The 26,695-nt window shown below is 27.1% G+C and overlaps 2 protein-coding genes across 3 annotated transcripts in view; one reads left to right on the forward strand and one right to left on the reverse strand.

The window, feature by feature from the left end:
- Window positions 1–21,560, forward strand: part of LOC107453110 (Rho GTPase activating protein at 1A) — a 55,581-nt gene extending 34,021 nt beyond the window's left edge. For both annotated transcript variants that reach the window (XM_071183652.1, XM_043039348.2), the window contains 13 exons: window positions 1,113–1,219; window positions 1,298–1,351; window positions 1,440–1,578; window positions 2,889–2,953; window positions 3,204–3,243; window positions 3,355–3,429; window positions 3,893–3,990; window positions 6,208–6,363; window positions 8,609–8,718; window positions 10,638–10,777; window positions 14,657–14,791; window positions 14,929–15,034; window positions 16,503–21,560. In XM_071183652.1, the coding sequence (XP_071039753.1) occupies window positions 1,113–1,219; window positions 1,298–1,351; window positions 1,440–1,578; window positions 2,889–2,953; window positions 3,204–3,243; window positions 3,355–3,429; window positions 3,893–3,990; window positions 6,208–6,363; window positions 8,609–8,718; window positions 10,638–10,777; window positions 14,657–14,791; window positions 14,929–15,034; window positions 16,503–16,728 (1,451 nt within the window). In that variant the 3' untranslated portion in view covers window positions 16,729–21,560. The remainder of the gene's footprint in view (window positions 1–1,112; window positions 1,220–1,297; window positions 1,352–1,439; window positions 1,579–2,888; window positions 2,954–3,203; window positions 3,244–3,354; window positions 3,430–3,892; window positions 3,991–6,207; window positions 6,364–8,608; window positions 8,719–10,637; window positions 10,778–14,656; window positions 14,792–14,928; window positions 15,035–16,502) is intronic.
- A 1,009-nt stretch (window positions 21,561–22,569) lies between these two features.
- The window catches only part of LOC107453159 (putative phospholipase B-like 2), a gene marked incomplete at its 5' end in the record, with an annotated part of 18,796 nt that continues 14,670 nt past the window's right edge, over window positions 22,570–26,695 (reverse strand). Inside the window, 4 exon segments of the mRNA XM_016069866.3 lie at window positions 22,570–22,898; window positions 23,956–24,115; window positions 24,745–24,897; window positions 24,984–25,055. Coding sequence (XP_015925352.1) covers window positions 22,728–22,898; window positions 23,956–24,115; window positions 24,745–24,897; window positions 24,984–25,055 — 556 coding nt within the window. The 3' untranslated portion in view covers window positions 22,570–22,727.

A 26,695-nucleotide genomic window follows, 5' to 3' on the forward strand; every position in this document is an offset into this window, starting at 1 on the left:
GATCTCACATATAACGCTTGTTTTCTTTTGAGCATCAAGTATTTTTTTGTATCTTGATTTTCATTTTAACTTAACTTCAGCTTTATTTATTCTATTTTATTTATTCTGAATTATAACTTTTTATTCTTTTCAATGTCCTTTTTATTTCAAGCTTTATTTAGGATTAATCTTTTCTACAATTTGTTTAAACTGAAGTTTTTTTGGGGCTTCAATTTTAAACTGAGAACTTGTGATCTTTTTGTTAAGTGATGTAGCAAAGTTAACTGTTAATTGAGCTCATTGCTAAAAGGTAAATATTTGTCAGTCAAAACTTAATTCACATTTTAAAAAAGCACTAGTTCTGTTAGTTGGTTTGTTTGTTGATCTATTAATTTAAAAAAAAATCATTGACTTAATTTAAATGATTTTTTAAAGGAAATTTTTGATTTAAAAACTTCCAAATCATTTTAATGCAATTTTTTTATTGATTTTAAGTTTTAAATTTATTGTAAATATATTTCTGTGTTAATCAGTTTCAGTTAGTGTTACATTAGTGTTACTCAGTGTGAGTTAAATAAGCTATAAAAGGAAGCATTGATAGAATTAATTTCGTTTCTTTTTAGCCATTTTTTTAGTAGTCAACAAGAAGTATCTTCAAAACAAGTAAAAAATCCAATTTAAATAAATAAAATGGAATATAAATGGAATTGTTTTGGTTTTTAAAAAAAAAAATCACGAGACCCAGTTTGGAAGCATATTTGTTATTTGATGCTGAGATTTTTACATAATTTTATTTTTTTGTATAATTTAAAATTTTCAAATACAACTCTTGTTTTGAAAGGAAGCATTCTTGTGTTAAGGTCTTGCTGTGAATATTTACATAATAATAAAAAAAACATGTATGCAGATACGTACAAAAAATATATACTCTATGTTTGTTATGTCCGTAAGTGCTATTATTTTTAATTTACAGTAATTATTTTTTTACCTTAATTATTTGTTATTATTTATTTTAAACTAAAAGGGAATCCTTTATAAAAAGTAAATCGGATTTAATAAGTAGCAGTAAAATAATTTAAATGAATGAAAGTTATTATGCTTGTTATTAGACACTATTGTAATTTATATTTCAGGTGAAAATGAATTGGTGAAAGAAAACTCGCCTTATGACATTTTATCTTTGAAATCCAGAGCTAGCAATGTTCGAGATCAAATTTTAAAAGAAGAAAGAGGAAAAGATGTACATAAACTTTTCTTATAAATTACTTTTGTTTTCATAATATCTTAATAAGAGAAAATTAAAATACTTATCTTTTAGAGGAGAGCTGTTGGAAGAAATGTGGATAAACATAAAAAGAAATTAGCAGAATTGGTGAGTTTAAGTAAAAAGTGTTGTAAAAGAAAAAAGAATATCATCATTTTTTGCTTTATCCTTTATTAATTTTGTGTATGTCTTTTAGGAAGCTCAGCTGGTTCTTGCTTCTCCAAATCTGCTCTTTCGAGTTGGTCAGAAATTAGGCAAAAGTTATACATTCTTTCTTTCATCAGAATTTGAACGAGCTCAGTGGCAAGAAGCTATCAGCATTCTTCAGTCTTCCGGTAATTATTTTGTCTTTAACTTGTAATTTAAACTAAAATATAATTTTCTTTTCTACTTCAGAAGGCCAATTAATATTCTACAACTAATGAGAAACAAAACTAAATGAAATCTAAAAACTAATTATGATTTAATATATGTTGTGTTAAGTTAAAAGAATAAATATTTACTTTATTTGATTTAAGATTTGAGTGTTTTAAAGTTTAATTTAGAAAAATCTTGATAAAAATATGTTACAATAAATTTTCACACTGTTTCTGTAAACACTTTTTGTAAGGGATAAATAATCTCTAAATCACTATTTATCAACACTACAAAATTTTGCACATAACTGGCAAAAGCATATAAAGACATAATAGATAAATCTAAAATAATTTCAATTTTTTTTGTTATTATTTGTAGTCATTTCTGTTGGCTATTTATTAGATAAAGCTTTAAGAAGGTCCTTCCATCAAAATGAAGTTTAACTATATTCGATATCACTTGGCATAAAGTTGTTGCTCAAGGTCAACGCGTGATAGTAAAATTTAATTACCACAATCAAGAAATTTTCCCTGGTACCCATTCATTTCTAGGGGTCATATAAAACATATTATTAATATATTTATATTAGGTACAAGTATTAAATACTTTAATTATATGATTGGTACCCATTTAAACACCACCACTTGCTGCAGAATGCTAGTTCAAGCAGTTCCGGATATATTTGAAAGGCACACTCACAAACTTCATTCTTTTTTTTCGATATATCACCTAGTTTTAGTTTAATTCATTATTTCTTGAACTCTAAAGCAGTTTTTCTTTTTACTAGCACCTTAGAATTTTTTAATGCAAGTTTTAAAATTTTCTGACTATAGGGTCGCAATAACTATATTTTTCATTAAAACACTTCTAGGCTATCCTGAAAAATATAATTTGGTGACTTTCAATTGATTTTTTAAAAAATTATGGAGACCCCATTTAGAATATCTATATATATTTGTAGAGAAATGACTTATAAGAATCTTATTCTCAGATACCTCGAGATAACTAATTTTTCCACTGAAATTTTAGCTGATTAAATAAAAAATGACGAATTGAACTGCTGACAATTTGTATGAATTTCGTTTAGGGGAAATTTATAACTGTACATTTTCAACAATTGTTTGTTGACTTATTTTTTATTTCACTTTTCGCAGGGTGCTAGATAAGGTACCAAAAATGATGTGATTGTAGGAAATATCTTTCTTGTCATAACTCGTTTTGAATTTTATATTTATGCAATGTAAAAATATTATACACCATAATTTTTTTAACTGTTTTGTTTTTATAGCTTCTATTACTGCATCTCCTATTAATTTGTACGAGTTACAAGCTTGGGTCACATCATGTCGTAAGGTTAGTTTTTGACTACTTTTGCTTTCTGTTAGTTTTAGGTGACATGAATTTTACATTGTGTGTAAACTTCAGTTGCACTTTTCTACTGTAATAGCTCTTTAATATTAAATAAGTAGAGTTTCCTATTTACACACACGCACACACACACTTATTTTTGACAAGCTCATTTTTTTAACAATTTAATTTAAAAATCTATTTTTAAAATTCTCTTTTAAGTATTTTATAAAATTGTCTGATTCATATTTTTCAGCATCTTGGCACCAATCTGGGATCATTTCTTCTAAGATCAGGTATAACTTATTGTTGTAAAATTACAAATTTTCATTATTTCTTTTTTGAAGTAGTAATTAGATAATGTAGTTTTAGAAAATAAAATTATTAACAAATATTTTTGTTTGTAGGAAAAGATGAGGATCTCCTTGTTGGAGATTTGCATATAGTAGTTCTTAGTTTGCATGGACTGTCCAGACCTTCAGGTTCGTTTTAAGATATTGTACTGTTACTGTTAAAATTTTGTTTTTGAATTTGATGTTTGTTGTCTTCTCATTGAGGTATAAGGTATAACTGTTATTGTAATCAAACAATTTTTTTCAGTGTCAGAGTTTTTTAAATTTTAGTGTTATCTTTTATGCTTATTGATGTTTTTCGTAATTATACGTAATTTCGTCTATACTACTTGAAATATTGCAAAATAATTTTGCCAGATAATTATTTCTACCTGTTTTGTGAAAATGAAATAATAATCCTGAGTGAAGGTTGTGATTTTAGTTTCATAAACTGGATACTCGCCTAATTTTGTAATCCTTATGCTATATGGTTTGTTAAGGTCATGATTATGAAAGTAACCACTTGTTAAATATTTTTTTTAGTACAGAAGCTTGCATTTTTATTTCATGCATCAGTATGATTTTATTCTAAATTTTTTCAACTTAATTTCAGATGTGTATCTTTGTTTTGAAGTCGATTCTTATGGTCACTTTTTTAATAAAGCTAAAACGAAGACGTGTTTCAATACAATGGAACCTGCATTTAATCAAGTTTGTATTCTTTAAAATCTTTTATTGATTGAGAAAAATAGTGTGTAGTTTAATTTTGTGTATGCTTTATGTTATGTGTGCTATCTTTTTTCAAAGAAAATTCTCTCTTGATTCCAAAAAGTTGTTGCTGTGTAATCCTAAAAATAATATTTAATTGGTTTAGTGTTCTTAAAATTTTTTAAAAATGAGGAATTTAAAAGCTTCATATTTTTGAATTTCGCATTTTAATTCATAGAAAAGTCTTACAAATTTTGTATGAACTTTCAAATTTATATTAAAAAGTTAAATGTAATATTGAGTATGGACAATATTTTTGTAAAAGCTGCATTTTTTAAACTCACTGAGTTATTTTCCAAGTTGTATAAATTTTAAACGTAATATTTCACTTGATGGTGTTGCTAAGATTTTTCATTGTTATAATTAACTGAAGTCTTGTAAGTTTTCAGAACACTACTAATTCTAATTATTGAAAAAGTTTGAAAACATATTCATAAATTAGTAAAATTCCTAAGGCACTTGAAGTATTAACCTTTTTACGCCAACTGTCACCTGTACGTGCCGGCAAAAAACGCACTCACTTCCGACCGACATGCCGGCGTGCAAGAGCGTTTTCTCTTCCACCCCCGGCCATCACCTATTAGTGCCAGTGTCCTGGAACGTTTCAAAAAATAAAAGTTTTGCTAGAAGACGGGATTATATGTCCATATGGTTTCAGATACATGTAGATTTGACCTTCTACTCAAAATGAGAGTAGTATGACTCACATAAACATGGTTTATAGGGGGAAGGAATGAAGGAGAAAGGAATGTTTCCGAATGGCATGCTTTATGACGGCTCTTTAATTTCGCATGTGGTATTTGTTTACAGTGAGCAGGAGAGGTTTTTTTTTTTTTTTTTTTTTTTTTTTTTTTTTTGCTGCTACCGCGTTGGGTATTTCGATTTGCGATCCAGTTTTTAGTGGATAGTTAGGTGTGAATTTTTTTCTCTTTTTACCTTTAGAATGTCGAAGCTTCTAAAAATTTTAACTGAGCTAGAAATAGCAGAAATGATGCAAAATATTTCAGATATTGATTCTGAAACAGATTAGGATATTAGTGATAGTGACACTATAATATATTCTGATTATTCTGATCATAAAGAATCTAGCGAATCTAATGATGATGAGGACATTTCTGACATCTGTATGCCGAGCACATCGAAAGCAAGTTGTACTTTTCCATGGTCATTCACAGTAGAAAATTTAACACAATTACCATTCAAAGCAGTGCCTAGACTAAAAGTGGATAATTCGGTTGAGGAAGAGATTGATTTCTTTAGGCATTATTTTGATGATACTATAATGAAAATAATTACGGAACAGACTAATCTGTATCAGAGGAGTATATATTCTGAGGATGCATCTGGTGCATGTTCTTTGAACTATTTACCTGTCCCAGAGAAAGAAATGTTTGTTTTCTTTGCTCTAACAATTTTGATGTGTATTATAAAAAGACCCAAAATCAAAATGTACTTTTCAATGAATTCCATGCTTGCAACGCCATTTTTTAATTGTGTAATGAGTCATGATCGATACGTTGCATTTGTTCGATGTTTGCATTTTGCCAACAGTGATGCCAAAAAAAATCGATTCCTCTCTTAAAGCAGGCACATGCTAAACAGCCAATATGTTGTATATTTTTTTATGCTATTTTATTTTGATTACATTTGATTCAAATGGACAAATGTCATATGCACAACTTTGAGGGCCAATCAAATTTTATTGTATGATAATCATATTCTTTTCCTTTTATTTTATTTAAAAAGGAAAAAAATTGGTTGTCCAATCAAAATTTTTTTAAACTTTCACCTCTAAAAAATGTAGCAATGTAATTTTTTTGCAATTTTATGCTTTTAAATCAGCGACAATTAAATTAAAAAAATTTTTTTTTTGTGGTCTAGTGTTTATAATTGTTACATTCATAATTATAGTATTGTAATCAATCTCCTTAAAACTTACCATTTATTAATCATTATTTTATCAGTTATAATAAAAAGTCATTAATTGTAACTTGGTAGTGATATTCGCATTTATAGTTTTTGATATCATGCATTTTCTTTGTTGCAAAGTAATAATTCACTTTTTTTTATTTGTAAATTTAATTTTGCTTTATAACTGTATGTGTTAAAAATGTTTTAAACTTGAATTCTCATTAATGGTTAGCTATTCATGCTTTTTAGGATTTTATAATTGATTTGGAAGGTTCTCAAACCTTGAGAATTCTATGCTACGAAAACACCGCAGAAGGGCCAATACTCAGAGGGAAAGGAGCTTTAGAGCTCAGTCAAGCCTGGTTAACAGACAAAATACAGGAGAAGTCAGTCAGTTTGCAAGAAGTATGAATTCAAAATAAGATTTTAATACAATTTGTTTTAACTTTTGAAATTTTATGATGCATAATATTAGATTCTTAAGCTGATCTTTCATTGAAATTTGAGTTCCTCATTTGCTATTAATTGCATTATTTAGAAAATAATTTTGCATATTTTTTCAAACTGTTTAAATTGATTGCTGAAAACAAAATTTAGACTGATTACTCTTTTCCATATTAATTTAAATTAATTAACTAATTTAGTTGAAGGAAGTATGCTGAAATTTATTTTTATTAAAACTGCTTTCGGCTGCATCAAAATTATTGCTTGCTAGGATAAAAATTATAATTTTTTGTGCTAATGTGCAGTAAGTTAAAAGAAAAATATATATATATTTTCAAAACTTTAATTTTTATATTTTATTAAATGTATGGAATCTGAAATTTGAAAAATCGAACTTTACACAGGAAACACATTAATATTTTGAAAAGTGATTTAACTTCAATTATCACAGTACAATTCTTGATTGTGCACAAATAAATTTGATTTGAAAATGTACTTCACATTAAGAATTCTCATAAAGTGTAAGGACGACATATTTAAACAGCACTTTCTTCCTTTATTCAGTAATCGTAAATGCACTTTCATTCATAAAAGAATCTTCTTAAGTGACAGAATTGCACTATACCTAACAAGAAATGTTTTTTTTAGGAATAGATTTTGGCTACAAATGTGACTTTAAATTTAAATATTAGAATTGATTTAAAATCATTGTCAAATATTTGTCGCCATATATAGCCGCTTCTTTTATTGCTTGTGAAGGAAAAAATATAACATAAGACAGTTTAATTATCAGTAGCTAGACACAACTACAAAAAAATTCACAAGACAGATACATATGGGCGATTTTCTTAAAACCTCAACTTTGGATAAAGTCAATAAGGAAAAATTCATCTCAATTTTAACTTAATATTGATAATTTTATATTAATATCTTGCCTTTGAGTCACAAATCCACAACCAGCGAGAAATAAAGTAAGTAAAATATACCATTAACTAATGGAAATAGATATTTCAATGAGAAATTTTGCTTAAGGATGCAAAAGTTAACGAAATGAGAAAATAATCCATATATATGTTCGAAAAGAGATTCAAAACTGAACTCTAGACTTTCCTTGATTCACCTAAGGGAATTTTCTGAATCTAAAGAGGTTTATCCAAAACAGTGCGAAATAAGAAAAAAATATGATTAAGATTTTTTTGTCTCACTACAAAGTGTAAAATATGAAATCAATTATTTAGTCCCTACATTGATTATTTTTCGTGGTATCATCTTTGTAATGTCTTCGAACAAGTTTTATTAATGTAGGCAAATTCATTTAATTTGCTAAATAGTTTCAGAAATATTGCTAAATACACAAAAAAGAAGAAAAAAAAAATCTGAACATAAAAGGGCTTAAAATTTTAACCACTCTTCTTACTGAGCAAAATATTTTCTAAATTTTGGTCACCCATTATATTTTAAGAGTAAAAAGCTAAATCCATCTGAAAAAGGGTATTTTTATTCAGAGAAAATGCATTTTTGTGTATAATATGTAACTTAAAAATAGTGTGTGCTCTAATTTTTTAGCGCATAATAACCTTCAAACCATGAAGTTTGCATCAGGGTAGGTGAAAATTCTACAGTTTAATTAGAAGTTTTTCTGAGCATCCTTTTAAGTAAAGTTGAAATAAGTGTAACAAAGTAGAAACTATTGCTTTACATAATAAATTAATCTATCCTTTTGTAAAATTGCTTTGTTTTAATACATTTTAAAAAATAAAATAAAAAAATTGAAAAAGAAAATAATTTAACCAGTGTTGTGATATTGGTTTTCATTTTCTATGTTTAAAATGCAATATCTATTATGCATCAACAAAATGCTCTTTATTTTATGTAATTAAATTCACATGCTTGCACTAATGTTCTTGTGTAGTAATTATTTTTAACTGTATTATAAATCATGTATTGTAAGATCATTAAATTTTTATCATCTAGTGAAAATTTTGTAATCTTATAAGTCTTTCTTGAGATTTCAGGTGTATAATGGGAGTATAATTTTTTTCTTCAAATACCCTTTATTATTCAAATAAGGGGTAGGTGTTATGCATTTTTGCATTGTCACTTTCTTTTGATATTAAATAAAAAAAATTCAAAATTATCCATGTTCTATTCTTTTTTTAATTTGTATTGTAATTTTTTTTCTGATATCAGTATTTTATTTTTTAAGCTTATGTTGACTGTTGGTTTGAAATATGAGCCACCAGAACTTTCATTAAGAAGAATTCCATCTTCAAAGTCAGGTGGAGTGTTTGGTGTGAAAATTCAACAAGTCTGCAAGTAAGTATTATTCTTGAAATTGCTTCCAAATTTTTGATTTAAAACATTTCAAATTTTGTTTAAATTTGATATTGTACATTAAGATGTACTGAATTTTTTTTTTCTCTCTTTCTTTTTTTTTTATTAAAGGCTACGGTGCAGAAAATTTATCTCAAAGGTACTGAAATTCGAAGAATAATTAATTTTGTGCTTACATCTGTTGATAGCAAATTGAGCCCAAACCTTGAAAAAATGTGTGGTTTTCGCAAATTTGACTATCTATTAGTAGCATTATGCACCAAAAAAAAATTTTTTTTTTCTTCAGAAATTTAAATTCTTTGACATACTTTCTTTTCAGCTCAGCACGACATATGATGCCTTATTTTGCATGTAGTTCATTCTTTCTAAAATTAGCTTTCAAGTACTTCTTTCTTGAATAATGCAACCAAGCCTTGGAAGTAACATAGTTTTTTTTTCTGTCAAATTTTGAGCATTGTTGCATTGCCAGTTACATCTGTACTTGTTAGAGCTTTAATGCTAACAATAATATCTTATAAAATTGTACAGTGAATAATGAGATACCGAAGTAGTTATCATAATCTTATGTAATTATATAAGAGTGATAAAGTGAAGGAAAGTTTCAAAAAGAAAATTGAAGATTTAAAAAAAAAAAAAAAATTCTGATACTTCAATATGTATCTGCTTAAAAGTGTGTGTAAAATAACATTAGATTTCTAATACAAAAAGATCACTGTATTGAGTTTTGTGAGTGTCCTGTGTTTATCATCTGCGACAGTCAAGAAATAAGTAAAATACCCTACATTGAACTAATTATAAGTTTCAGGTATTCAAAGAACCTGTAGACAAGAAAAGATATAGCAAAATATTAAGCATAGAGAAAAGGTTATTTGAACATAGAAGAGAATTTTTTAATCTTAATTCAAATGCTTAAACTCTCCTACAAAAAAAAGGGCATGATTTAGCAATGATATTTTAGAAGAATTTTATGTCACTGTAGCAGGCGCAATTCAAAATAAAAAATACTGTCCTGATTACTTTAGATTATCAGAACAAATACAGTGATTGCTTCAACGGGGGTTGCAAAATGTTGGTTTTGAAGCATGCAGAACAATTATAACCTACTTCAAGGGTTATATTTTGATGTGAAGCATGATACACTTGTGATTGAAAAAAAGCATACACAATGTAATTTTTTTTCAAATTGTAAACAAGGAACATTGCATTTATGTCCTTATTTATATTCATGCTAAACTTTATTGTTCTATCAGTCTGTTGGTTATATGGAAAAAAAATATTCTTATCACAATTGAGTAGTTCTGAATTTAATTATTGAGTTTTTGAACTTCAAAAATCAATAACCTTGCATTGTTCACTTATTTGTTGATTTGTAATTTCTATTTATAATTGAGATCCTAATTAGAAACGTTAAACTTACCCAATATTGTGAAAAAAATATAGTTTTTACTTTCAAATATGATTTAAATTTTATAGTATATGTTTAAAATGATTTAATATTATGTATGGATTATAAAGTGCAATATCATTTTGATTATATAATTCTTCATTTGTCTTAGTTTTAATATTTTTTATTTAATTTAAAGTTATTAAAAACCTAAGCAATATGTGCTTAAGAAATAAGACATAATTGTTTTAACCCACTGGTGCTTTAACAAATGGGTAAAATTGGGAGACTTGTTTCACCCCAATTCACTATTTCTCTATCTATTGACATGGAAAAAACCTGGTTTTTTAAAAACCGGTTTGCGGAGCAGATAACTGCAAGTTAAAATATGACTTTTTATGTGCAAAACCGTCAGTGGGTTAAGCTGAGAGATTTATTAAATTCACACAAGTTAAAAGGAAACACATTCTGTTTGTTTATATGAGTTTGTTTAAAATGTGCTGGAACTTTTTTTCAGGAAAGAAAAATCTACTGTGCCATTTATTATCCTCAGTTGTATTCGAGAAGTTGAAAAACGTGGCATACACGAGATAGGAATATATAGAGTTTCAGGTTCAGCATCAGATGTACAAAGATTAAAGAAAAGCTTTGAAACAAGTATGTTTTTCACACTTAAAATTATGTTATAATTTTAAAAAAATATATAATTACTTTTAATGCTTTTTCCAGCTCTTCCTCTATATAATGACTGATACATTAAATCTTGACTGATATATTAAATTTTTAAACCAGAGATTGGCCGCCTTACCTTAGAGCCATTAGTTCCTGGTGTGGCATGTTATTTTTTTTAGAAAACCAAATATAAGTACTAAAATTAGTAATATTTTCTGAAAAAAAATAATATAATACTTATATGCTGTCCAACATGTATTTATTGTATAAACATTTTACAAAACATCAAAAGAATTCTTAACCATTAATAATTTTTTTCAAATGGTACAATAAATTTATTTATCATGATTTTCTTTTTTTTAAAAATTCAATATTTTTACAACATTTTGTTTTCCTTAGATGGTTTAATTTTGAGGTAAAGCGTGACATTTACCTCTTATATTATTGAATTTCGTATTGTTTATTGAAAATAACTGCTCCTTCTTTATTTTTCTTAAATGTATCTTTCCCCTATGATGTATTATTTTAAATTATAGTTATATGCATAGAATGATAATATTCAAAAAGAAAATATTGACATAAAATTTATTTTATAAATTTTATATTGTTTGTATTCTATTAACTTATGCATATGCAATGCTTCATTTGTATCAAATATTTCCAAAATCCAATAAATAATGTCAGCATACTTGTTAGAGTTGAGCAACTTGTAAAAAATTAATTTCTTTAATTATAATGATATTTTTAGGATATCCGCACACCTGGAAAGTCATAAATTTCGGTATTGAACAAAATTTCTTATGATNTGGTAAGACATATTTTTTTTTTTTAAAAAAAAAACAAATATAAGTACTAACATTAGTAATATTTGCTAAGAAAAAAATAATATAATACTTATCTGCTGTCCAACATGTATTTATTGTATAAACATTTTACAAAACATCAAAAGAATTCTTAAACATTAGTAATTTCTTTCAAATGGTACAATACATTTATTTATCATGATTTTCTATTTTAAAAAAATTCAATATTTTTGCAATATTTTGTTTTCTTTAGATGGTTTAATTTTGAGATAAAACGTGACATTTGCGTCTTATTTTTTTTTGAATTTCTTATTGTTTATTTTGTTTATTGAAAATGACTGCCCCTTCTTTATTTTTCTTAAATGTATCTTTCCCCTATGATGTATTATTTTAAATGATATTTATATGCGTAGAATGATAATATTCTAAAAGAAAATATCGACATAAAATTTATTTTTTAAATTTTATATTGTTTGTATTCTATTAACTTATGTATATGCAATGCTTCATTTATACCAAATATTTCCAAAATCCAATGAATAACAGCATGTTTGTTAGAGTTGAGCAACTAGTAAAAAATGAATTTCCTTTATTATAATGATATTTTTAGGATATCCACACACCTGGAAAGTCATGAAAAATCATGGAAAGGTATTAAACAAAATTTTGCATGATTTTTAACTATTTTTTTAAAAAAAATCATAGAAAGTCATGGATTTAGGTCGCCAAAAAATCACATTTTTAAAATGAAACCCCCCCCCCCAATTTCATGGTGTTCCGAAGATTTGAATTTTTAACAAAATCCCCACTCACAGTCTTATTTTATTAAAATATAAAATATTTTTATCATGTTCTTTAAGAATTATGGTTTTCATTCAAAAAAAAGGAAAGAAAAAACATTTCTAGAGCTAATTATCTTTTAAACTTCTGTGATTTTAGAATTTTTATTACTATTTTTATTTTATCAATATAAAATTCTAGCTGAAGCAAGCCAGTCATTCTCACATTTTTTTTTAAAATTCCGAAATGAGAACAGAAAAATCAGGAGTATTTCTTTCCTTTCTGATGAACTAGAAAAGTATCTTTAGAATATAATTTTGCAGAAAAAAAGAAAAAAAACATATTTGCTCAGCTATTATTTTTTCAGCTATTTTATTGCTTCAACTCTTTCTTTCCTCTGTTTTTTAAATTTAAACTCTATAAATATGAAGATGCAGAGTTTTGGTTATACCTATCATTTCAATTAATGTTGTTATGATGCTTTTTTAACTTTATTGTTGTGTTTTTGTCGGTAAAAATAGTAACTTCGTTAAGTCATGAAAAATTCTTGAAATTAGTCAGGAAAAGTCATGGATTTGAAAATCTAAAATTTAGCAGATACTCTGTATTTTTTTCACATTTAATGTTTCGTATACAGTTGAAGTGAACCTTGGATGTAGTGGACACTGTTGCCATGAAATTTTTTAGCGACCTGTGTCCGAAGACACATTTAAGTAAAATTATTTGAAACCCTTATAGTGAACTGCTGAAATATTGGTAGTTCGGTTATAGTGTATTTAAATTTCTTTTCCACAGATTATTTTTCAACCGTCCATACTTAAACTTCCTGGTGTTGGGACTACAAATGACAGCATGTCTTTACAGTGTGTCAAACTACACTACTTTATGCGTAATGCCTTTAATTACTCTTATGAATGGCTTGATAGATCTAAAAGACAGAAAAATATTTCTTTTTGAGAAATTGCTGGGGAAGAAGCAAATGTTAGTGCAGCAGTTGTAGAAAAGTGAAAAGCTGAAATGTGACTGAATATTATTCAGGATTATAAAGAGATAGACATTTTTAATGCCGATAAAACTTAACTATTTTTGAAAATGATGCCCAATTGGACATTAAAATTTTTTAAAAAAAAAATTCACTAATGGAAAGCTTTCCAAAGTGATGGGAATGCATAATGAGAAGCTTTAAAAATAATGCTATATCATGGTGTGTAGCGTTTTTGAAAAGTGCTAAAGGTGCTTATTTTCAATTTCCGTTTTTTAAAAGCTCTTAAAGGTGCTTTTTTCAATGGGTGTTTTTAAAAAGTGTTTAATTCGAAAATCTCATTTTCGAAAAGGGAATTAGATTTTCGCCATGTATAATGTAAAAACATGCTTTTCACATTGTTCTATTCAAAATGTCTAGTATTTTTGAAATATAATTAAATATTTTCACTTATTTTACATAGTCATGATATAGCGACCTCAAGTTATAATGTCCATTTTTGTTTGAACCACAGTGGTCATCATAGTACACATTAATTGATATATATATGTGTATGCATGATACAAAATTAAAGCATATCTATTTTTAAGAAATATAAAGACAAAGAATATAGCTTTATGATAGCATTTGCATTGACTGTTTTCAATGTTTGAAGCATTTAAGACTAGAGCACCTATCATAATTATGTAAATGCATTTAACGGATGTATCTTTAGTTGTTTCTCTGAATATGTTTTGATTAATTTTATTTACTTTTTGTCTAAATATATTGCTCAATAAAGTAATTTTATAGCTACCATGGCTTGATATTAAGCTTTCAGGAACTATGCATTAATAGGTTTATTTTTAACGTAAGATTTGATTTGATTTATTAAATGAATTAACTTTCATAGTATTCACATGATTTTATGAAAGGTAAAATGTATTGATTTTCTGTTAATCAAATGAAAATCCACAAAACCTTACATCTTATAGTTTTTTCAAACCATTGATATGTTTTAAAATTGCCAATAAATTGGTTCCATTAATTACTGTTATCAAATTATAGTGACTTTTTAATTAAGGAAAATTCAAAATGCTATTAAGTAACAGCTGTCAAACTACAGTTTTCATTCAGTTAATGAATGTTGCTGTAGAAAAATGTCTTAAACTTAAGACTTTGTTGCTCTTGTTATTTATCAACTATTTATTGAAGGCAGTAAGTTGAGAGTTATTAAATATGTAATATTGAATAAGAAGTTGTTGCCTTATGCTTGTATTGTTTCTTGAAAGCATTAAAAGGTTTTTTTATTATTTTTAGATGTCTATGAAGCTGAGCAACTTTTGAAAGAAGTTGACATACATTCTGTAACTGGAATGTTTAAAATGTACTTGAGGGAATTACCTGAAGCTCTTTTCACAGATTCTCTTTATCAAAAGTTTTTCCGCGCATTCAGTAAGTTTTAAAATAATTCTGTCTTTTTTTTCTTTATTTAACACTTAGAGGAAATAATTTTAATGTAAGTTTAATCATAACATTCATTTAAAAGAAAAATTCTGAATATTTAATTAAGATACTTTTTTTGTTATTAGGTATGAGTAATCAAGAGGAAAAAAGTAAACTGCTATTACTATTATTTCAAGAGTTACCTGAAATAAATAGAGGAATTATTACTTATTTACTGGACCATCTTGTAAGGTAAGTCACTATAACAAAATAAAGAAGCCAATTGAATGAAAATAAAATAGTGACTATTGGATTCTTAAGAGACAAGTCTTTTTTTAATTGTTAAAGTAAAAATAAATAATTAAATATAAATTAAAGGTAAAATTAGGAAACTGTTTTTTAATTTGATGGTGGATGTTGTTGTTTCTAATGCCACTTGCCAAATACCAGCAAGTTTGTTTCGTGAAACTAAGTGAGTTTAAGGCAGAGGGTGCATTTCTTATTACTCAGTTGTGCAATCTATGGCCAAGAATGTGACAGCCGCACACACGTGACAGTCCATTTATAGGGCATCCCATTCATACATCCGATCATTCATCCACACATCATAATTTTTGACCTGAACCAGAGAATGATCAATCTCTAACTCAATACCCCCAGAGGTAAAGTTTGTTAGGGGACTTCGTGACTTGACATATTTAATGTGCACCATTTACCAATTACTACACGGGTAGTCTTTGGTCGGCAGGGATTGAACTTACTACCTCTTGAACATGGGCTCCAATGCCCTACTAACCAGACTATCCCAGCCAGAAAAAATAATAATGGTCAAAGTAAAAGTTATCACTTATATATTTATGTATACTCAGTATACTATTGCCCAAGCATCTCGTTGCTCCATCTCTCTGCACTCATTTAAATTGCTGGTCCGAAACCGATTCCGGAACATGCTCTCAGAGAATTTCCGTACAAGCAATATACACAAAACCTGGTTCAACCATATTTTAACTATCCCAAATCAGCCCAGGTTTACGGCAGTCGCTCTCTTTAGACTTGTAACGGGCCATGACTGTCTGGCCAAACACCTTTTTAGCATAAACATTTTTGACTCTCCTAAATGCAAGCTCTGTCGCCTTGGGGAGGACATGGACTTGCCCCATATTTCCATCTGTCCTGCGCTCATCTCCACTACTGTATGTGGACGCTACTGGGAAGCTAGGGCCCGTATGGGCTAAGCATGTCAATATGCATTTAATTCTATTTATCTCTTTTTGCCTTGTTTTTCTTGTTATTTTATGCTTTTGTTCTTTTAAATTGGCCTGCCATTGGAAATAAAAAAAAAAATATTTATGTATACAGACCCTTAAAACTCAAAACCATAAGTTATAAAAAGCTGCTATGTAATTATATGCAGCTTCATGCTTTATCTGATTACCTTTAGTTTCTACAAATGTAAAATTCTCTCTACAAATAAACAAATGAAAATGAAAATAATGACCATAAAATTATTTTCAAATTTAAATTGCTTTTAAATTTTTACTGTTCATGGAGCATATGTAATTCAAATTTAGAACGCTGTTTTAACGACAAATTTTTTACAGCATATTCCACAAATCAATAATATAATGCAAAACTGACTCCCAACCTCGAGAAATGTATATAAAATTGTGTGTAAGTATTCATTATTTTAACTTATTAAATGTAATTAAACATATTGTAGAATTCATCAAAGTGAAGTTACCAATAAGATGTCTCTGCATAACTTGGCAACTGTATTTGGACCTACTTTATTAAGGCCCGGCAGTCGTTCTTCAAGTTCATCTCCCTCTGATCTTCTAACTGCTGGAACTGTAGATGTTATGGCCCAAGCTGGCATCTTTTACTTCTTCCTTAAAAGGCATGCTGCTGGTTTGCCTCTTAAACCTGATTCACCTGAATCAAAGTAATTTGCAACACGAGACAATTTCTTAGTGGAAACAAAATGGTGCTTGAACTTTTACTTTGTTTAGAAACTATTTGTTTTCTCATTAATATTTTTTTACAATTAATTGTGTGCATCATTAGGCAGATACTAAGTCAAATGAACAATGAATGCATGTTGGTTTATCACATACTTTATTGGATCCAATAAATTTTAGGAAATGTTTTAATACTTTAAGCAGGACTTTTCTACTTTCTTTTAGAAAACAAAATCCTCCTCAAGGATCCAATAGGACTAATTTTAAGGATTTTTCTATATAAAAAAAAAAGTTTCGTTTTTATAAGTGTGCCTTTTACAAAAAATTATACTTTTCAGAAGCTTCCCAAAATCATTTGTAGGTGCATATTTAGAAAGAACTCTAGTCTTTTTACTGACACTTAATAATTGAAGAATGTTTAAAAGGCACCTCACACAAAATTTGATTGTAACTCTAAATTTTATCCTTATAAACTTAATGGAAAAACATAAAATTCCTATTGGTAGAAAAATTAAAATGGTATGATCCCAAACTAATTGCAAATACCTACTGAAGCACACAGTGTTTGTGTATGTATAATAAAAAATATATATTTATATATATACACATACTTTTATTCTATTTATTCATTTTCTTGCCTGTTAACAAGAAGTGCCCTTCTTGTCTTTGTAGTCTAAAAAAAATTGGAAATCAATTTATTCTAAAGCAAATTTTTTATGAAACTGAGGTACTCAGTGATTCTAAAAATTTCTTATAAAATTATTTTTTACTGTGATAAGAAAAGAAAATATTTCATAGATCTAAAACTATATAACCTTGCATTTAGCAGACTTCAGGAACTGTGCCTCTAGAGACTTTAATAATAAAGGAAGCCTTGAATTATCAGGGGATTTAAAGTAGAAACAGGGAAAATCACAAGGGCAACTTCATTTGCATTTTAATTTTCTTTTGCATTTAAAATATTTTTATTTTGTAGTCACCCTTAGGATTTGAGAAATCGTTAAACATAGTGTTATAAAAAACACAACAAAAGTAATCATATTTCACCATATTAGTTAAACAAGTAGATTTTTTTTAAATAAATTTTTTTCATTTAACTTATTTGATGTATTTTTTATAGGAATAGTAAACTATTATTATTTTATACTTTAAAAACAATGAATATTTAAAAGCAATCACAAAGAGTTTGTATTTTGTACTTATTTTAAGATTTTGATCAAAACATACACATTTAATGACAACAAAAAATGCTTCATTTCCCAAAGCTATTTATTTAAAGTGCTAATATATTTAAATATGTTGATATATTTAAAAGCTTTTAATTCTGTTTGAAAATGTATTTTAATTTTATTTTTTAATGACAAGATAAAAGTAGTTTTTAATAAAAATCATTCGGTGTTTATAATTTCTTTAAAATAAATTACTTTTCAACTAATTATTAGGCAAAATAATTAAAATCGGTTAAAGATAAAAATGCAACTGTTACAACTAGTGGTATTAATGCTGAGATGAACTAAGTTCAAAAATTATATATTTAGTTAAACAAAATTTATGTTTCTTTTGTAGTGTTCATTTTCATGAATTTATATCTAAGCTATTCATTTGTTACATCACAATATAAAGGAAAAAAAAATAAGGGGAACTTTAAATTATCAAAAATATTATGTTTAATGCGAGGCTTCCTTGATAGAGCTGACTCAATTATAAAAAACCAATTCAAAGTAAGCATTATTCACAATCTTTTAAAGTATTCATAGTGTTAAATATATTTATATAATATTTTTTATTTTTAAATTTTTTTTCCTGATAAAAGCAATGGTATATATTTTCTATATTACTCTGAAATTAATTCTGGCTAACACTCTTATGCAGCTGTAACATGATTCTTTAATTCAAACCTCTTGTATTCTTTCGATTGCTATTTAATCATGACTGGTGTTAGTAACTCAACTTTAAATTTAGGTCACAATCCAACTTAAATGGTTAAATAACTTTTTTGGCTGGCCACATGCTATATTTTTTCTCCGCCAGTTAAACGATTCATAGACATTTTGTTAGAGGAGAATTTTCACCTGGGACTTTTTAATTAGAGCTTGTTTGTAAAGTAGAGTTTTGGTCTTATTATAGATATTCGTGTCTGCAATCATCAAAAATATTACTTAAACTATTTATATATTTTATAGCATTAATTACATAACTTTAAAATAGAGGTGAGTAATTATTTTAAATATTTTTGATTACAGTGATAAGGAGTTTACATTTTTAATATTTCTGCTATTAAAAGTTTAAGCTCTCATAATAATAAACTATAAAATTTTGCGTGATAAAATTATTTTTAACATTCATCTTATTTGATAATAACATGTAATCCCCAATCTTTTGAAAATTTCAAAATATTATTCATACATCAAAGCACATATATATCTAAACTGATCGGAAAATGTAACTCTGAATCAAGAGCTTTTGTTCAAGAAATGAGATAGTATAATTGCTATTACCTTGTACAAAATTATAACTCATAAAAATAATGAATGTCAATTTACTTTTAGAAGTAATAATTGGCCAATATGGATTAAAAGTGACTTCTATTTAAGGGCAAATTATAATTTTGGATATCAATCCAAAAATTAATAAACTTTAAAAAGTAATTCATAACATATATGCCTCTTAATTAGAAACTAGTATTAAATTGTTCAATTAATTAGTGTATAATTTAATTAAAATTGTCGCATTTTATTTTCCAACCCCCTAATTTCTCTTCTTCAGAATGTCTGCCATCGAAGTGAAACAGTTGTTGTATTTGTCAATCAGCAGAATCGGAAAACGGCCATTTTTTGTAAACATTGTTACAGAAACCAGTAGTTCAATTGAATTTTGTTGCATAAGGGCATAAAAGAATTCAGGAATATTAATTATTATTTTAACTTGAAACAAATTCCTTTTTAGAATTCACGCTATAACAGTAATAAGTATTTGATGTTAAATTTACACTGTTGAATATATATATTTTTTTGAAAATATTTTTAAAAAATTTTGAAATGCAGTAGTTTTTTTGGGATTACTCCCAACTTAAATTACTAAGAACTCAGATATTTCGAACATATGAAAACATGTTCAAACAAGTACATTAGGCCCTCATTCTATTATGTCTGTTTAGAGAAATAAAGGAAAATCATAATATATTTAGAAGATTGATATAAGTAATGAAACTAGATTTGAGATTTTTGCTATCTTTGCACTGTATTGTAATATCTTAAGTGGCATAAGTTTTTTTTATTTTATTGTAATGCCTTAGGTAACATATTCATTTGTGGTTTATAAATCTATATTCATTGGAGTTGGTAATTAATAATATCATAATTAGCTTTCATTGTTATTTGTATATTGAATATGAATATTTAAAAAAATAAACAGCATTTTGTGTAAATTAGATTTCTGTTGTACCTAAAATGCCCATTCAGTTGTTCTCCCCTTAAAATATCATTCTAAATATTATGAATTGAACTAATTAATAATTTAATGCTGCTTATCTTTAATGTTTTCTTTTAAATTATGTTTTGGGTTAAATAACTAATTTATTACTTTAACACTGGCGAATGTTGGCATATTATACTAGTCCTTATAGTGTTTTAAGGGGGGAAAACAAATATGCTAATTTTAGTAACGCTATACTTGTTTGAATTAACTTTATTTTTGTTAATCTCTGTAAATATATCAATTTTTATCTTATTTTACAAATGGTATTTAGTGTTAAAACAAATTATTTTTATTTATCTAATATAAAATGAATAAAAAAACAGCATTCTTTTTTGTTGTTGAAAATAGAAAACTTAGACCAACTCATTTGCTCACAATGTTGCATTTATACCACAGTGCCATTAAACGTGTGCTATGGTTGTTTGTATTTATACTTTATATGGAAATATATTTTAAATATATTGCCAATTATTTTGTACAATTATACAAATATATTTATAAAAGATTTAGAGTGTTAGTAGTTTTTGTGTAGTCTAAAATATATATTTAGACCATGTTTATTGTTCCCTGGAACTTAGAAAGTATTTCATGTAAGTGTAGAGAATTTAAAACTATTGAGCTTAGAATAAAAGTTTTAAAAAAAAGAAGCATTAATAAGATATGCAAGTATTTATCTGACTAGCATTGGTATAAATATTGTGTAGCTGATTAAACAGATATTTGCCTATGCTGATAATTATAACCCTAATTTCAATAGTTCATTCCTCTTTTACTTGAGCAGTTTTATGGAATACATTTAGGTTGATATGTTTATTTCATGTGATGATGATAGTGTTGTGCAATGTTTTTTTATTTTATTTTTAATAGTGTTACATTTTAAAATTTACTGAGCATTTAAAAGCATCAAAGTTTTATATTACTTCATAATTTCATTCAGATTTGTATATATTTTACTTTATATGGTTGTTAAAATGTTTTATTTTTTTAAATTTCTCAACTACTTAATACTAAGGTAGTGTAAAAATTTATGTATAGCTCTCATTCTTTTCCCTTCACATTTCACTTTATCATAAATTAATTCTTCTTCTCATTTAACTCTTTTTCTTTATCATTTTTAAAAAAATATTAACTTTTGTGAAAACTTTTTTTATTTAGTTTCATTATCATTTATACTTTTTTTTAAAATTTATTTTTTATCAAATACTATAACACTGTATATTTTGAATATATTAATTTATGGTGTAAAAATTACATTTGTAACAAAGAATAAATGTATATACCTAACTTTCAAAATTAAATTGTGAAGGATGAAGATCTTTTGCTAATAAAAGCTTATGCAAAAATTTTGCTTTATTTCCTTTTTTATTGCTGAACTATTCTGACATTAAGTTTATGAGTTAGAAATTTAAATTTCTACAATGAAACAAAATATCTAATGCAAAATGAATTTATTTGAATCAGAAGACTAAATTGAAGCATCATGTAACGTTGGAGGTCAGATAAAATAATTTATCCTCAAAATTGGATGAGTCCATTCTAGCAATGATACTTCGCGTATGTTGTTTCCAATCCCAGCTGGGATAGCGGAGCTATACCAAATCCATGAGGCCGCGAGTTTTCAAAAAATCGAGGAAAAAGAGAATCTCTCAAAAACCTCTGCCATGGTGAAATCCAGGCAATCAAGTAGATGGTGAGGAGTAGCCTTGCTGGAGTTGCACTTTTTACAAGTTGGAAAAAGCTTAATTTGTCCACTCAAGGTGAGGCTCTTAGTATGCCCACCGACAAATCTATGGGTAGCGGTTTGGTCGGCACGTGTACCCTGAAGGTCAAGGACTCCTCCAGGACGCTTGCGGAGATATCAATTGTGATCCGGTGGAACAAGCCACGTTTTATTAACTTTAGATTTGCGGATAGAAAATAAATCAGAGTAAGTGAGGGCCGTGTTTGGAGAGGCTGAGAGGGAAGTACCTTCTTTTGCCAACTGATCAGCACGTTAAATGCCAAAAATGAATGTCATGGGAGGCTGAGAAGGCATTTAATAAACGAAGTATAGAGACACCAGCCTGGTCGTGTATGTTTCTAATAATAAAGAGTAACAGAATCTAAGTGAAAATTAATCTGAATAAAACTTATACTAAAAGCATCATTTTAGAAACTTGAAAAAAAAATCATCACAAAGTTTAATTTTCAGGTTATTATTGAACACGCATTTTAAATAAACAAGCTTTGAAATGGGGGGGGGGGATTTATAATTTTAAGATTTTGCTAACTTTAAATTTCTTTTGCCTAACATATTTAATTATAAATATGACTTAGGAGAATATCCAGTTCATTAAATAAATACTGCAATAATCGTATTCATTTTAATTTATTTCAACAAAAAATACATATAAAATTTGCAATATAAATATCTTGATTCAACAATAAATGTCATACAATCACATAAATAGTATATGGTTTGAATCAGTAATAATAATGTAGCTGCCATCAAGTTCTGGAAAAAAATGGACTCACAACCATTTGTGAACAATTGGTTTAAATTGCCATAAATCTGGATGCCCTTCGTGTTTTACTTTCTTGTCAAAATCTGACTTGCTCCATTGGAATGGAGGAAGGGGATCATATGTGGGTCCACTGATCGCAACAAATTCATAGTTTTTCTGCAGTTCGTAGCTGGTCAACTGTAAAATAAACGATGTGAATAAAAAGCTGAATTTCAATAAAGCTTTTAAAAACTCAAATTTAATAATCAGACTCCCGGTGACTGGGTGGTAGCGCCTTGCGCTCCTGTGACGCATGTCCTGGGTTCGATCCTCGTTGGATCGAAGATTGACCCAGCCTTTCATCCCTTCAGTGGGTCTATAAATGAGTACCAAGTAAGTTTGGGAACTAAACACTGGGGGTTTCGTGTTCGGCTGACCACCTAACTGAAACATCTGCTCCTGCATCCCAGGTTAAGAAAACTGAGATGGGCACAATGGACCTTGGCCCTATACAGGCTGCCGTGCCACTAAGTTAAGTTTTTTAGTAATTTAATAATCAAAGACAATTTTTTTCCCCTGATTCAATGAGAGACACCGTCTCAAGTGTGGACACAGTATAAAAAGGCATTTATTTTGTCATAGCATTTATGCTACTACAACTGGAAATTAAAAATTTGACTGGAGTCTGGCAGGAACTAGACTATTGCATTGGTGTGACAAGGGTTAGGGCTGTAATTAAAATTGTTTCTATATTTAGTACAAGATTTATTTTCGCTACATTTGTCTTAATCAATATTTCTTAAATCCTAAAGGCACTTATGAATAATCCTGAATGAAAAGGAGTATTCATGAAGATTTTTTGTAAAAAACAGGATTACTTAAAAAAAAAAAATTTAATAAACAAAAATTACCAGAAGCTCTCTTTCCCCAAGTTTGAGACTTGATGTTTTATTTTTTCCCAACTTATCATAAAATATTTAAAGATTAAGTTATTATTTTAAAATCATAAATTATTTTAGAACAAATCACAAATTTCAAAATCTGTATAAATTTTCTAAAGAAAAATAATACATTCCGCTATCTCATAACTATTGAATTTGATTTTCCACATTTTTTTTGTATTTGAACATTAAATATTTATTTGTTATATCAGCTATATAGCTCACCATTTTTTCTTCAGTTAAGATAGCATTTAAAAAAATGTATGTGTGTTTTATGAACACTTGGTTATTTAAAGTAATTGAGCATGAAATACCTTCATATCTGTTGCTCCATGCTGTCTGTGACCTAAAGCAGCAAATGGATATGTTCCATTAACAGGATTAAGATCACAGCGAGCTGAAATAGCATTTTCAGCGCTGTAAGGAGGAGTGCAGTTGCACCTTGACAGTGGATCATTAGTATAATCATTGTACCTAAATTATAAAAACATTAATTATTAAGTTGTGAATAAGTGAATCATAATTATTTGCATCACTTAAATTGAAATATTCTACCATAATTAAGAGGCAAAGATAAAATAATCAATATATTTTTTTTTTTATTCTTTAAGAGTAACTAAAAGTTTTCAGGAACACAAATTAATGAATTCCTATTTTAAGATTGTTGAAATTAAATTAAATCAAATCAAGTTTACAGCAGTCCCATCAAGGACATTAAAAACTACCTATTAAAATACAGAAATATTTTTTTCATAAAGAGTTACAAAAACGTTTTAAAAACACAAATCAATGAAATCTTTTTTTAAAAAAATGTTAAAAAGAAATCAAATCAAGTATACAGCCAACCTATCAAAAACATAAAAAACTACCCATTAAAATGACATCAAAATATTATTTTTTTTTAAATAAAGAGCTAAAATTTTTTAGAAACATAAACTAGTTTTTCTATTTTATTTTATAAGAATGCTGAAACTAAATTCAGTCAAGTATACAGCAGTCCCATCACACGCAAGGACAATAAAAACTACTAACTAAAACAATATCAAAGAAATTAAATAAAAAAGGCTTTTTTATACTTAATAATAATCGACTTAAATTTTTACCTCATTAATTTGATCATGGAGTCAATATCTTGAACTTTTTTATGATCTCTCTGAAATATTAAAGCTCGAGGATTTCGCTCGTAAGTGAACCAATCTCCGTATTTGTCAGCATTAGCTTGAGCTCCACTCATAACAAATATATCCTTGAAATATCTAGAATGGAAGTTAATGAAATAGTTTATTATAAATGCAGAAATTTATTAATTTTTTCATTCAAATTTTAAGAAACAAAAACTTACGCAACATTATAAGAAGGCCAATAGCCCTGATTTCGTAACACATCAGTTCTATCCTCACTATGCAAATAACCTCTAAAATGAAAAAAAAAAAAAATTTACCGCATACAGCACTTCAGTATATATGTTACCTTCACTGTATGAAATGTCTGCATTCTACAAAATAGCTTGAGTTTTAGGCAAAGCACTAAGTGTGAGAATTATACACTTTTCCAAATTTATGAAATGTCTAGGCATTTTATATAATGAGGAATACTCTTTAAACAAAGTAGGAAATATAAAACTTACTACTTTTGTCCAACCACAGTATCACATTCCGAATTTTTTTTTAAAAAATAAATTATTTTATATTTTGATAATGTAAAGAACTTCTAAAATATCATAACTAAATTTTTAAATACAATCAAATCAACAAATCACAGTTTTTATTCTTCATTGCAAATATCATACTAATTTTCATATTCAAATACTGTTATATATTATCACTGCAGTGCAATAGAAAAAATCAATGTAAGCTAAGCGACAAAATTGAGATTTTTTTTTATATATTTGGTATTGTGGTATGGCATTTGGTTTGGTAAACTACTCATTAAAAAAAAATTTTTTTTTCAAAAATAAATTCTAATTTAGCATTTATAGGATTAGCAATAGAAAGAAAATAATTGCCAAGCCATTTTTCTCAAAATCTATCGAGATGCACTATAGTTGTTTTAGCGATAGCACAGCAGAATATCTTTTATAATAAGATACATTTAGGCTAACTAAAGGCTAAATAGATACATTTAATGTGGATTTTATTTCTATATGATCTCATAAAATTATTTATAACTTATAAAGTAAACATATGAATTTTTATTCACAAATAACTGAATTTTAATTTACAAGTTACTGAATGATATACAGTTTGAAAAATTTGTAAACAATCTTAAACCAGATTTAATAATGTTTAAAATTGAAAATTATAAACAAGTAAATATTTTAAAAAAATAAGTTTTTTCCTTTTTTAAAATAAATTTTATAATAACTAAAATGCATTGATATTAAAAAAATATTGTCACGAAGATTTAAACAATTAAAAAAATTCAAAGGTTTCTTCTTAAAAAAAAAAAAAAAATCAAATTTTAATCAGAATTAAAGCTATAGAGACAAAATCAATATTTTTTATATTTAACTTTAACTATAGATTAAGAAATTTTAAAATGGAGTAAGAAGTAAATTAAATATATAGAGTCACACAATTAATAAAATTAAATTTATAAATACAGTCGAACCCCGCTATAGGGAACCGTCTGCGGACTCAGTAATGTGTCCACTATAACCGATGGTTCACTATATCCAAATTTTTTGAAGAATATTTTTTGCACAAGACAGTTGAATGATTGAAAATTGGCTTTGCAATTTTGCATAAGTTATTTAAAAATTATTAACTAATTAACAGATAGTAAAGCAAAAATTGATGGAAAAAGTAATTACGTCGCTAAATATTAGTTTTATTTTCACTTTTTATGAAAAAAATTTGTGATTTTTGATTGAACACAATTTGATTTTAAATTGAGTTCATCAATTTTCTTATCTACAATGTGCAAAGAATGCAAGATTTTTACATTTTGAACAAGATTTCGAACCATCTTAACAAAGCATCTTCTACGTTTTCTCTTTCAGCTCCACGCAGTTTTTTCGATGAAACCATGTTTTTCGTTAAGAATCGAATTCAG

The sequence above is a fragment of the Parasteatoda tepidariorum genome, chromosome 7 (genome assembly GCF_043381705.1).
Source record: "Parasteatoda tepidariorum isolate YZ-2023 chromosome 7, CAS_Ptep_4.0, whole genome shotgun sequence".
NCBI lineage: Eukaryota > Metazoa > Arthropoda > Arachnida > Araneae > Theridiidae > Parasteatoda > Parasteatoda tepidariorum.